A 14,059-nucleotide genomic window follows, 5' to 3' on the forward strand; every position below is an offset into this window, starting at 1 on the left:
TGGAAATGATTATTTGCCTCCTTGTGGAAAGGGAAGCAATGCAATATATTTATTTTAGTTTACAGTGACTAAAATGATTTAGTGTCTTGTTTATATCTAAGCAAAAATAGAATAGCATTTTTTACATACTTGGAACACGGCGTGCTTTTATTTGGGGGGGGGAGTCCAATTGAGAAGCATTATATGGGCTCATTTATTTACTAATTTATTTTTTAAATAATATTTATCTCCCACTATATAGCCCCACGGGTGTCCCAATGTAGCTTACAGAAGATTTTCAGACTAAAAGCACACTCAGATTTAATACAGAAACAGAAATTGCACCATGTCCATATGAAATCAGAATTATTTAAGCAGCATTCCCAACCCTTCTCCCTGTCCTTTCCTGATGTTAAGGCAGGCAGGAACTCCCTCCAAGTTCCTCAGAGGCAAGTGAGTAGGACTGAGCAGCTAGATCTTACTTTAGTTCATGGTGGAATTGGTCTTGCCTTTATAGCATTAGCTGTGCTGAACATGACTTGCAGAATATGCCTCTAAACGGTTCTTTAAATTGTAGTTGATATTTTCGATGTATATTTTAGCCAGTTGTAGGTTGTCAGATGAGCAAAGTTTAAGAACCTCAATACTAGATAGTGCAATTCTGTTAAATCTAGTCACTAATTTTTTTGATAAAAGTTTTGTCAGTTAAAATAAAAAAGGAATGACATTAGCCTTTTCCTTGTGTCTTCTTGAGGTAGTGATGTTACGTATAGAGTGTTGTTTTGAATATGTACACTCAAGTAAAAATTTTAGCTACACTGTTAAACCACTAGTCTCAATCTTGAAAGGATATTATATTAGTTGAATCTAAGGTACCTTTCTGCAAGTGGAAGGGGACCTTTCCATGATGGAAAGGGGTTGGTTCTACTGAGGACTTCTGTGAAAAGTGGAGATTTTTTTGCCAATTCCTCCTTTGCCCTTCAGTGGGGTATTGTGGCAGAATGGGGGGGGGGGGGAGCATGAACTGAGACCTGAGTGTGCCCTATTCCATAAGTGAAGCTCCACATGGAACTCTGGATCTAACCTTATGCGCAGAAACCTTTCCCCATACAAAAATAACTTTGCCGTATTGGGCCTTTGCATGCAAAAGTGTGCTGCCTACATACACAGACCCCAAGCTTGGTAGTTCAGCTGTAGATGCAGCACACCTTGTTTTGACTGGATCACTCAAACATTTCTTGAGGCAGAAGTCCTAGTTGCAATCTCCTTCCTGTAGGAGGCAGTTAGTACTACTACTTTTTTAGCAGGGAGACCCTCATATAGGCTTGAATCCAAGGGTCATTTCTGCTCCTGTTCCTAATTCTGCTAATTCCCCAGTTACACTGCATCCTCCCACCCTGTCCAGTTCCATGCCATTCTAGAAGATCTGTTGACCCTCAGAAGCAGTTTGGTGTATATCAAGGAGAAGTCAAGATAGTCGCATTGTGCAAACTGAGTTCTCATGCTTCTCTGAACCCAACCAATAAAGTATTGAACTCACTGTTTTCTCTCTTCTATCTGTCTATATCTATCTATCATCTATATCTATCATCTATCTATCTATCTATCATCTATATCTATCTATATCTATCTGTCTATCTATCTATCTATCATCTAGTATTCTCTACTCCTATCCTGCATTGTGATCTGTTGTATTATAAATGAGCACTTTCCCTTTAATGTCATTATAAAATGTGCCATACAGGTGACAGAGTGAATTTCACTGCAGCTGCTAGACCAGTTTCTTCAGCAGGGAAATCCGATATGTCATCGAAGTACAGAGCAGACAGCAGGTCACCTAAACCCGATAGCCGTATGAGCCACCAAGCTACAGACCAGAAGAAGCCCAGGAATATAGAGAGCTTATCTGCAAGCGAATCGTTGATGCTAAAATCTGACACTGCAAAACTGAGGTCAGATTCCCACAGCAGATCATTATCTCCAAACCACAACACCCTGCAAACCTTAAAATCTGACGGAAGGACAACATCTGGTCTGAGGGCAGAATCTCCAGGGCCAGGAACTCGATCATCTTCTCCAAAGACGATCTCAGCAGGGAAATCCTGCACATCTGGTGTTGGATCTCGCCGTTCCTCATCTCCTCACGAGAAGACCCTGTCTCAGAAACCTTCAGCCCCAGTGAAAACAAAGCTTGATCCTCCGCGGGAGAGATCTAAGTCCGATTCATATACACTTGACCCAGATACCCTTCGCAAAAAGAAAGCACCCCTAACAGAACCACTGAGGGGAAGGTCCACTTCTCCCAAACCAAAAATTGTTTCGAAAGATGGGAAACCTGCGGCGGAAACCGAAAACCGAGCCCCTTCCCCTCACGTTGTGCAAGAAAACCTTCACAGTGAAGTTGTTGAAGTCTGTACTTCAAGTACCTTAAAGACCAATAGCATTACAGACAGTACTTGTGAAGATAACTCTGAATTCAAGAGCGTGGACGATTGCTCGAACAAAGTTCATTTCAGCATAGGAAAAGCACCGCTGAAAGATGAGCAGGACACGAGGGCATCTCCCAAAGTGAGCCGCAAATGTGCAAATAGGCATACAAGACCCAAAAAGGAAAAGTCCGTATGCCTTTTCAAAGGCGATGGCTCCAGACCAGTAGAGCCTGCCAAACAAGCAATGTCTCCATCTGTGGCTGAATGTGCCCGGGCTGTCTTTGCTTCTTTCCTGTGGCATGAAGGAATAGTCCACGATGCAATGGCCTGCTCGTCTTTTTTGAAATTCAACCCAGAACTTTCGAAGGAGCACGCACCCATTAGAAGCAATCTTGGCCAACAGCCTGCAGAGGAGAAAGAAACCAAGCTGAAGAATAGACATTCCCTGGAAATATCTTCTGCTCTGAATATGTTTAACATAGCTCCCCATGGGCCTGACATATCGAAAATGGGCAGCATAAACAAAAATAAGGTCCTCTCTATGCTTAAAGAGCCTCCTCTTCATGAACGATGTGAGGATGGAAAAAGTGAAGCTACCTCTTTTGAAACTACCAGTCACCATACTATGAAGTCCAAGTCTCCTCTTCCATTAACCCTCCAACACCTGGTAGCCTTCTGGGAAGACATTTCTCTGGCAACAATCAAGGCAGCTTCTCAGAACATGATTTTTCCAAGCCCCGGGTCCTGTGCCGTGTTGAAGAAGAAAGAAAGCGACAAAGATAGCAAGAAGTCCAAAAAGGAAAAGAAGAAGAAAGAAAAAGCGGAGGCCAGACCAAGGGGAAATCTCTTTGGTGAAATGGCTCAACTTGCAGTGGGAGGACCAGAGAAAGATACCATCTGTGAACTGTGTGGGGAATCCCACCCGTACCCAGTGACGTACCACATGAGACAAGCTCATCCAGGTAAGATGCTCATTTTGTGAAAGGGATTTTTTGCATCAGGCACAGGACCCTTGCTGCATATGGCAAAGAGAATGGGAACCGACCCAGAGGTGTTTGAGGGCTAAACTATAGGCATGATGGCAGCAGTCGTGTTTCGTTTCATCATGTGTTCACCCTGTTCATGTAAAAACCAAAGAACATGGCACCAGAATGTCTGTGGGGACCAGAATTGGGTAGGCCACTTTTGCCTGATAAGAGGGACAACACACTTTTTGATCACCACATTGTGATCTTGCAGTAGATACCTCAGACTTGAACTTTACCGCTCATCAGCTGATGGATGGTGATTTCAGCCCTGCTTTCCGTAGGAGCCATGTCTCTGTGTGCCCCACACCTGATATCGCATATTATGGGACAGGTGGGTGTGGTTTTTGGGGAAACAGCCTTACAAGTCAAATCGAGACCTGTGCTGGCCTAAATTTGGCTCACAGGTCGAAGGTTTGCAACCCCTGCTTTGAAGACTCAGCTCTCTGTGACTATGTGGCCAGGCAAACCAAATAATGGATTTAGAGCTTACTATTAAACATGAGTTTTCATTATTTTAAGGTTGTGGCCGCTATGCTGGTGGACAAGGCTATAACAGCATTGGGCACTTCTGTGGAGGATGGGCTGGCAATTGTGGCGATGGTGGCATAGGAGGAAGCACATGGTACCTAGTCTGTGATCGGTGCAGAGAGAAATACCTCCGTGAAAAGCAGGCAGCAGCAAGAGAAAAGGTATTTTTAATCTGTTTCTTGCTATCTACAGCAAGACTGTGGAGTTTCTGCAGGAATGCCCTCTAGGAATAATGTACCTTTGTTCTCCTTACACCAACCTAGGTGTGTTCTGACTGCATTATTCCCTACTGTATCTGGAAGTCTGAGAACTCGCTGCGCTTTGGGGTTGCAGAAAGCGCATCTTGCAGCTAATATTGCACTTCACGTGTATACCTTACATCCAGATTGTAAATGGCCATTTCCTTGACTGTTTGTATGAATTGCTTTTAGAAGACCAGGAAAGCATGGCAGAAGTATGGCAGGCAAGACAGTGGCTAACGACCACACAAAAAGTGGGCTAGTAAGTTTAATGAACTTACTTGCAATACTGCTGTTTACTGGGCTAAAATCAAAAAGTCAAAAATGGGAAAAGAATATGATCCTTAGACCTGCAATTGTCATCTGCCACAGTCACAGGGCTGTCACATTTGGGTGTACTGAATGCTCAGTGCTCCCATTTTCCGCATGTGACTGTGAAAGAGAGAAAACTATGCATTTATAGTAGGGGTTGCTGGTTCTGCTATCAATTCTGTGTTGTATCTATGGAATGCAAGAATAATTTCTTACAAAGGCATATAAGCTGTTCTAAGCCCAAGGGAGATGCTATCCTGAGAGGCCAAGATTGTCCTCCATGTGATACCAGGAACAGAATTTCACATGAAGCATACTTCCATTTTCACCCGCACATGCTGGTTGAGTAGTGAAGAAGGGATGAAGTATAAGCAGTGGAGGTCTGGTATAAGGTGCTAAAGCTGCAGTGCTTAGCAAGGGTATTGTTCCCTCTTGTTGGACCCTGACGTTCCACTGCCATGGTTACGAAGTAGCATTCTTTGTCTCCCTGTAGGTCAAACAGTCTAGGAGAAAGCCAATGCAAGTTAAGACACCTCGTGCCTTGCCCACCATGGAAGCCCATCAAGTGATCAAAGCAAATGCATTGTTCTTGCTGGCCTTGAGCAGTGCAGCTGAGCCCAGTATTCTGTGTTACCACCCTTCCAAACCATTCCAGTCACAGCTTCCGAGCGTCAAGGAAGGCATCTCGGAGGATTTCCCTGTTAAAATGACTTGTCTCTATCTTCAGACGTTAGCAAGGTAACAATAAACAAATACACATAGTGACTCCCTCCCAAATGTGCCTTAATATCATTAATAACTCTGCTTTTCTAAAATGCATTTACTTTGTCTTGCGATAACAATAACTTTAAAACTCAAAATTTACTGTATTGGTGTTAAGAGTAATCATTATTGCTATTAGGTCAAGGATTCCTAGTTTAAAGAAGCAATCTGTTAATTAACTGGAATCACTAACTATAATCATTACCTTTGTGTGTGTTAGATCATTTTCAGTAAATAACATTCAGCTCTTTCAAGCATGGCTACAGGTGGGTTTTAAAGTTTTTAAAAGCACATGTTAGCTGTGTCTTGATGATTTTTTTACTATATTTACCTTCCTATCAGTCAATGCTCTTCCAAAGAGTTCTAGCTCATTTCTGAGTGTCTGATGTCTGTGCTTTAAGAAGCCTGTTTGCAGCACTGAACTGTGTGTGTGTGTGTGTGTGTGTGTGTGCGCGCGCACACACAATCACATGGCATTCAGACCACTTTAAGAGTTCACTGGGCACGATGGAGTGAATATCTTCTTAATGTAAAATCTCATAAGAAAATAGACTATACTAGAAGTGACAGATTCTGGCTGGAGTCCATTTTGTCTTTGCTTCCACAAAGAGAAGCAGTTGGATTCTCTCCAGAGATCTTACTGAATTTCCAGGTAAGATCCTTTGCTGGGAGTCATATTGCTGCTGAACCTCCCTTCCTTGGAAAAGGGTGCATATGCAGATGGCACTTGCAAGGTTTGTATTTTGAACTTTGCTGACTTGTTGCTCAGCCTGTCATCCCACCCAACCTTTACCTCTCAAATTAGGAAAAAGGGGAGTTGTAAAATGAGATTTAATAATTTTGAAAGCTTCCTTGGTTGATCAGAACTTAGAGACATTTAGCCTGTGTAGTGGTATGGTTTTGATGAGCTAGTGTCTTTGGACAGTTAGTTGAAATACTATGTCCCAGGTGTGTTTAGGTAACCATTAGGCAAAATGATAGTACTATATCATTTTTGGTGGGTTTATGCATTTAGATGATTGGTTGATGACTGATGGGACCAAAAAAGCCTTGGCTTTACATAACATGTGGTGTCTAATTCCTTTCAGACATCATCATGAAAACTTTGTTGGCTATCAAGACGACAACCTCTTTCAGGATGAGATGAGGTATTTGCGCTCAACTTCAGTACCTGCACCTTATATATCTGTTACTCCTGATGCCAGTCCTAATGTCTTTGAGGAGCCAGAAAGTAACATGAAATCCATGCCACCAAGGTATTCCAATGTGTATGTTAGTATGTGTTGGTGTGCTAACTGCTAAATTGTGGTTTATTTATTTATTTATTTATTTGCAACTCTTCATAACACTACTTTGAGAAAAGCATCCAGAGACCATCTTATTATACTTACTGAAACCAGGATAGTGTGAAGAACAATTTATGCTTACCACCTTTTTTTATAAGCTCAAGAAGAAACTAATTTCTTGCATTAACCTTCATGATGTTTCATCTAGGGAACTGGTAATCTAGTAAAAATGGTAATAACATAGAAACTCTTAAAAGGTTCATATAGTCTATAATTTTGTCAGAAATAAAGACGTTGATTGTTTCATTCTAGATAAGCTGAAACCCTGCTGCTGAACATCTTAGAATTTGCAAGATAATTTTCAATTTTCTGGGGGCCAACACAGACATAATGCTTTCCATCCCTGAATTAAAGCCCTCTTCCACGCAAAAGCCTCTTAACCACAGTTTGTAATCATATCTGCACAATGGTTAATGCTAATCAGGATTCACTCCTAAATGCATGGTTTGAAATCAGTTTTGGAAACCTTAGAAATCCAGGATCAAGAAATGGTTGATTGAACTCATGAGCTTTCCCTGTTTGTTACTAGGAGATATACTTAAATTATTGGGTTGCTAAAATGCATATACCTATAAATATGTTAATTAATGCACTGTTATCTTTCTAGTTTAGAGACTAGTCCCATCACAGATACAGATTTAGCAAAGCGCACAGTTTTTCAAAGGTCGTATTCAGTCGTTGCATCGGAATATGATAAACAACATTCCATTTTACCTGCACGAGTAAAGGCTATCCCTAGAAGGAGAGTCAACAGTGGAGATGCAGGTAAGGCTATAAACTTTGCCAGCTGTGAAAATATTTAACTATTTGTGTGGATGTATATGCTACTTTGCTTCTTTGTGATTTCTGTGCAATCCCAAATATGAGTTCTGGAGCAGAGCACTGATCAGAACTTTCTAGACTTAAGTGACAGAGGCTTTAGCATGAAGGCTGCCCCCAGTCATCACAACATGTTCTCAAAGAGACACGGCTGGTGCCTTCTTGCTTCCTTCAGTCTTGGCTGTCACCTTAATAGCTTCAGGAAAAGCTTTTCTTTTGAAAGAGTATGAGTTAGGCCCATTTTTCTTCTTCTTTTGTTTCTTTATTTTCTCCCTGTGGTGTTCTTCTTTTGCATTTAATTTTGTTTTTGGTCAGCATTGAATCAGTGAACCCCTTCACCATTATGCACAATGGGCACCCCCTCTTTTAAGTGTTCAGCTTTCTGATTGTCCACAATGCACAGCACATCCAAAAGCAGTGTCTGTCGGAGCCTGAACATCCAAAGTGTAATATCTGATGAATGTAAAAGGTTGCAGCCAAACTGTTTGCCTGAGAATTAAGATACTCGTTCAGTATAACCAACAAGTAATGTTTGGACAGATTATTTGTACAGTTTCTGCTTTCAGTAAATTAATACTAATATACTAACCTTCTTAGTATATTATTAACTCTCTAATATGTACGTATTTTTATGCTTTTAAATAGAAGTGGGGTCCTCTCTCCTGAGACATCCATCTCCTGAACTTTCTCGGTTAATCTCCGCCCACAGCTCTCTTTCCAAAGGAGAGAGAAATTTCCAGTGGCCTGTTCTGGCATTTGTAATCCAACATCATGACTTGGAGGGACTTGAAATTGCAATGAAACAAGCTTTAAGAAAATCAGCTTGCCGGGTGTTTGCTATGGAGGTATTTAGTGCCTTAATTATCATCCGAATCAGTGTCGCATCAGTAATTCATTCTCTTTGTAATAGCATTTTTAGTTTTCCAAAGTGTTTTATCGTGATGTGTGAATGCAGGCAGCTGGACTTACTTCTGAGTAAACTTGCTTAAGAGTGTGCTAGGTTAAGATATCTAGAATGCCATCTATTTCTGGTTCCTCTGTATAGCTAACTGCCTTAGTTGCACATACATTGCTATCAGAATACAGTCAAACCTCATGATACGTCCGCTTCAGGTTGCGTGTTTTCATCTTGCGTCCCGCGGCAACCCAGAAGTATCGGAATCGTCCGTACCACGAGGTTCCACTGTACTGACTTTTCTCTAAATGTGACTAACAACCAGTACATGCAGTTTATGCAGTTACTTGCATTTCAGTTCAGCACCTGTCACTCCCATGAGTTAACTTTCTGTTTTTCTTACTACTACACCATCAGCCAGCTAACTGTAAATGTCTGTAAAAAAAATAACAGTGCCCTACACGTGTCTAGATTGTCTTGCTATCATGGATTGCATAAACTGCACGTGTTTTCTACAAAATACTATTGCATCCTCTGAAATTTGGAATATCCCCTCCAGTTTTCCTCTGCACTTAAACTCCGCAACTTTAATGTTTCTAGGCTTTTAACTGGCTTCTCTGCAATGTCATTCAAACAACATCTCTTCATGATATTTTATGGCATTTTGTGGCTTCTCTGACTCCTGCCCCTGTGGAGCCAGAGGAAGAAGAGGATGAAGAGAACAAAGCAAACAAAGAAAACGCTGAACAAGTAAGTAGAAGTGCTTGCAACTTAGTTCACTGTGATGATGTACTATGGAACCAAGTGCATCACCTTTTCCCAATCACCTAATATTGTCTCAGCAGATTTTATAATGCCTGTGAAGACAGTGTTTCAGTGAAGATAAAATAAAATACCAGAATTGCATCAGTTTTCTGTTTAACAGGCAGGGTACAACATTTGTAAGGAAAGTAGTTTTGATTATTTTTAATCTGAATTCATTGTCACCAACGACCAATTTATACCAGCAAAGGATAAAATATGCAGCATTCTCTATAGAAGGCAAAACAAAAACAGAAAGAATATTGACTTAATATTGATCAGAACCGTAAGGTAAATCATATGCCTTTCGTCAGAGTCCTCATCTTAATTGCAGTGCAGAAAAACAAACCATCTTGAATCGTGTTGCAATATATGTAGGCGCATAATTAAGCACACGTCTGTTAATTTTATTAATTTATGCATATAGAATTTTGAAAGCCTCAGATCCTGAATATATACTGGGGAAAGGGTTAACATAATGAGAATAGCTAGACGTGGGTGTGCCCTTACTTCAAGAGGGTAGCTCTTCAGATGTAACTTACGCAATTTGAATTTCAGGAAAAGGATACAAGAGTCTGTGAGCATCCATTGTCCGACATAGTGATTGCTGGTGAAGCAGCTCATCCTTTGCCCCATACTTTCCACCGTTTGCTACAGACCATCTCTGACCTCATGATGTCTCTCCCAAGTGGAAGTTCATTGCAACAGATGGCTCTGAGGTAGGTGCTAGATACAGAAAATCTCCTTTAAAAAATTGAGCAGAGAGAAGGTAGGGGTGTGTGTGTGTGTGTGTGTGGAGAAAGAGAGAGAGCCTTTTTTTCATTTAGAGCAAAAGTAGGGAAAAATCTACCTACTCAGATATTTAGGCACCTCCTCTGTATGTGGCTGGGCACATTTCAGTATGCAGAGTTCAAAGACCAGAATTGGGATGCTTCACAAGATAATTGGTAGGATTTGTTATACTGGACCTATTAACACAAGTTTTTAGCTTGCATTTGGGAGTAATAGGAAACCATCCTGCTTCTGTCTTGTAAGAGCTGAGTACATTGACTGGTCAGGATTCCTGTATTTAAAACTGAGTAAAAATGGTTTACTTCTTTCATATACCTTCCTGCCTCCAAGCAGGTATAAATGTGGATTTAAGCTTGCCAGGATATATGGAGAATAATCCCTTGTTCCAGTACCGCAGTTGCCTTGTTTCTGATCTGCAGCTCTGGCACCATTTCAAAAAATAAAAGCAGGCTTCTTCCAGAAGTAATACCAGCAAATTGCAGATCATGACGACACTCCATTGGCTACTACTTGCATCTGGCTATGTGATTATGTCATTGCCCTTGCTCTTGAGCAGTCTACATTCAGATTGGGCTGTGTAATGACCATGAAGCTGGATCAAATGCTTGAATATGTAAACATTTTCCTACCATTTCCCAACCTGCTCATTCCGGTAGAGTGTGTGTTGCATATTGCAAAGACTGGTGTGTCCCCTCCCCACAAAAAAATTAAATACACCTCCTTTTGTTCAGCCGTACTTACTTAGCCCATATTAATGTAAGACCTCATTTGTTACTTTCAAAGACAAACAATAATGGAACTGACATCTAATAGCCTTCAAGTATTGTTAGCCTCTAGATCTGAGGCCCTTCCCTGTCTTTTCTGTTGTTAGTCTTGAATCTCAGGAGGGTGCAGTGGTGTAGCAGGGGAGGGGCTGAGGGGGCCATCGCCCCGGGCACAGTTTGAGGGAACGCAACACAGCGCTCTGCCCCATAGTGAACCCAGCACTATGGCACTGCTAGTAGTTGCTGGGGCTGGGGCACTTGCCTCCTTCCCAGCCAGAGGGCGCAGTGTGAAGGACACAGCTGCTCACGACTCCTTCCCTGTGAGCCCAGCGCTGTTCACAAAAGCATCGCTGAGATCTCAAGGCCCAGGGCACATGCCTGCTCGTGGCTATGAGTGCGCCCTGCTTTGTAGCAGAAGAAGAAGAGTTTGGATTTGATATCCTGCTTTATCACTACCCTAAGGAGTCTCAAAGGGATGCAGGTGGCGCTGTGGGTTAAACCACAGAGTCTAGGATTTGCCGATCAGAAGGTCAGCGGTTCGAATCCCCGCGACAGGGTGAGCTCCCGTTGCTCGGTCCCAGCTCCTGCCAACCTAGCAGTTCAAAAGCATGTCAAAGTGCAAGTAGATAAATAGGTACTGCTCCAGCGGGAAGGTAAATGGTGTCCCTTGGATGTGAATTCATAGAGTTGGCTAAAATGACAGCAGCCATCAGATTTCAATTGAATCAAAAACTCAAGAAGGAATGGACTTGTTTAGAAGAATATATGACAAAACATTGTTCGAAAACAAATTTATTGATATGCATGGACTAAGTTCGTAAAGATGTGATAAAACTATTGTAAGATTGTTCCTGGGGTCAGTATAACTAATATATATAACACAATGATAAGTTTTAAAATATAACAAAGGATGTCGAGCCGTGGTGGAGGGAAGTCACAATAATAGGTAAAAAGAAATATATATATATTTACACATACGTTTAGTAATGAAAGGGATACAGAATGGGAAACAGGAATTTCTTTAATGTATTTCATACTGTATATTCTGGATGTCTCATAGCCTACATTTCACGTTACAATAGATAGATAGATAGATAGATAGTTAAAAGGCATTTATTCGCCACATAGATAGACATGGAAACTCAGCAAATAATGGAATGCGTTTCTTCTTAGTAGAGCCTGGGCTGCCTGTTCAGAGTCTTAAGCTGGTGATGTATGCTCTGCTCATGGTTCGTTGGATGCATTTAAACTGAAGAAGGGTGCTTATTAACTTATTTTTTTCAGATGCTGGAGCCTCAAATTCAAGCAATCGGATCACCAGTTTCTGCACCAAAGCAATGTCTTTCACCACATTAACAACATTCTGTCCAAATCTGATGATGGAGACAGTGAAGAAAGCTTTAGTATCAGTATCCAGTCTGGCTTTGAAGCTATTAGTCAGGTAAGTCGTATCTCCCAAGTTTCCAGGGAGGCAATAGATGAGCATATCTTACTAATCAGAAATGCATGCAGTCGCTTAAAATGAAGTTTCAGAAGTACTTCATTTTCACAAGTTGATATTTTCCATATTTGTAGACTAGTGGTTTTCATCCAGTGTGCCACAGCACCCTGGGGTGCCTTGAATGATGGCCGGGGTGCCCATCCCCTGATGCCCTCTTGTGTCTCTGCCTCCCAAAGGCTTGCACAGCTGTTTGTTGCAGCAGCCTTGGCTACAAGCTCCACAGGCGAATGATGCCTCTGTGAGGCACCTCTCTTTGGGGCGGGGGGGGGGGGGCAAGCTCAGAGATCAGGGGTGGCAGCAGCTGCCTGAAGGACTCCCAAGGAGAGAGGGAGAGGAAAGGAGGCTGAGGGTACACGGCACAAGGGAGGGTGTTCAAAAAAGGATGAGAGGCTGCTAGCTGTGTAGGCAAGGGGTGACATAACTGAGCTCCTGAGCCCCACAAGGGTGCTCCAGAAAGAATGTAGTTGGTCAAGGGAGCCATGGACTCAAAAAGGTTGAAAACCTCTGGTGTAGACCTATGGGGGGAAATGCAAGTTGTGATGTGTGGTTAAATGGTGTCAGGTAAGCTGCATCTGATTTTTGGATGTGCCGTCTAGTCTTGTTGTTGTTTAGTCATTTAGTTGTGTCCGACTCTTCATAACCCCATGGACCAGAGCACTCCAGGCATTCCTGTCTTCCACTGCCTCCCGCAGCTTGGTCAAACTCATGCTGGTAGCTTCAAGAACACTGTCCAACCATCTCATCCTCCATCATCCCCTTCTTCTTGTGGCCTCCATCTTTCCCAACATCAGGGTCTTTTCCAGGGAGTCTTCTCTTCTCATGAGGTGGCCAAAGTATTGGAGCCTCAGCTTCAGGATCTGTCCTTCCAGTGAGCACTCAGGGAGCAGGAACCGGCAAGCCACTCCAGTATCCCTGCCAAGAAAACTCCATGGACAAAGCCGTCTAGTCTATACACATGTTAATAGAAACAGTGTCTTTATTCTTACTTTACTTTTTAAAGAGAACCTTCAAACTCAAAATCGCTGTCTCATTTCATACCTGCCCTTCATTTAAACTAATCAAGAAAGAATGGGTTGTACCACAGGAGTGACATACTTTTTTTGCTTGTTTTTTTCCCCCCCTCTTTGACTCTGAAACTCCACTGTTTTGACAGGAATCATGTATAGTGATTTGTCTAAAAGACTTAACCAGCATCGTGGATATTAAAACGTCAAGTCGCCCAGCCATGATTGGTAGTTTGACGGATGGGTCAACAGAAACCTTCTGGGAATCCGGAGATGAAGATAAAAATAAGACTAAAAACATTACCATTAATTGCGTCAAAGGAATTAATGCTCGCTATGTGTCTGTCCATGTTGACAACTCACGGGATCTTGGGGTAAATCATATTCTGTGTCATATTTCTACAAGAATTTTGTTGAAACAAAGAATAGCAGAACTTGCATATTCTCATACATTTGCATGGCTGTAGTTACAAAATAGATCAAGCTGTATCAAACGTTCTCTGTCCACTTCTGCAAGGGCTCTTGAGCTAGTGGATGGGTGAACTTTAATGTTGTGCAACAGAGCAGTCCAATGCCACAGTTGCACTATTGGAAATGCATTGTGCAGTGAAGTTAACCAGCAAACCTGCTCATGCTTTTTCTTGCACAACAGTCTACCACTGTCATGAAGCATTTCACCAGTGGAACAAGCATGCTGCTAAGTTACTTTAATTTAGTTACTACTTTGAATGCAACCCATAGGATTGAGTTATAAAATCCCTGGTTTAGAAATGGAGGGTTTGTGCATTCAAAAAGAGAATCCTTTATACATCATCCTGCATAAAGCGCAGACCTACAGAAGTGAGTTGACAGAATATAGA

The 14,059-nt window shown here is 41.9% G+C and overlaps 1 protein-coding gene across 1 annotated transcript in view; it reads left to right on the top strand.

Annotated features, from left to right (window-relative positions):
- The window catches only part of MYCBP2 (MYC binding protein 2), a 138,863-nt gene that overhangs the window by 106,188 nt on the left and 18,616 nt on the right, over positions 1 to 14,059 (top strand). Inside the window, exons 56-65 of the mRNA XM_081003345.1 lie at positions 1,724 to 3,370; positions 3,956 to 4,125; positions 5,009 to 5,253; positions 6,366 to 6,533; positions 7,231 to 7,388; positions 8,088 to 8,287; positions 8,938 to 9,087; positions 9,697 to 9,857; positions 11,979 to 12,135; positions 13,349 to 13,573. Coding sequence (XP_080859471.1) covers positions 1,724 to 3,370; positions 3,956 to 4,125; positions 5,009 to 5,253; positions 6,366 to 6,533; positions 7,231 to 7,388; positions 8,088 to 8,287; positions 8,938 to 9,087; positions 9,697 to 9,857; positions 11,979 to 12,135; positions 13,349 to 13,573 — 3,281 coding nt within the window. The remainder of the gene's footprint in view (positions 1 to 1,723; positions 3,371 to 3,955; positions 4,126 to 5,008; positions 5,254 to 6,365; positions 6,534 to 7,230; positions 7,389 to 8,087; positions 8,288 to 8,937; positions 9,088 to 9,696; positions 9,858 to 11,978; positions 12,136 to 13,348; positions 13,574 to 14,059) is intronic.

Source organism: Podarcis pityusensis (assembly GCF_964106645.2).
Source record: "Podarcis pityusensis genome assembly, chromosome: 4".
NCBI classification, from domain to species: domain Eukaryota; kingdom Metazoa; phylum Chordata; class Lepidosauria; order Squamata; family Lacertidae; genus Podarcis; species Podarcis pityusensis.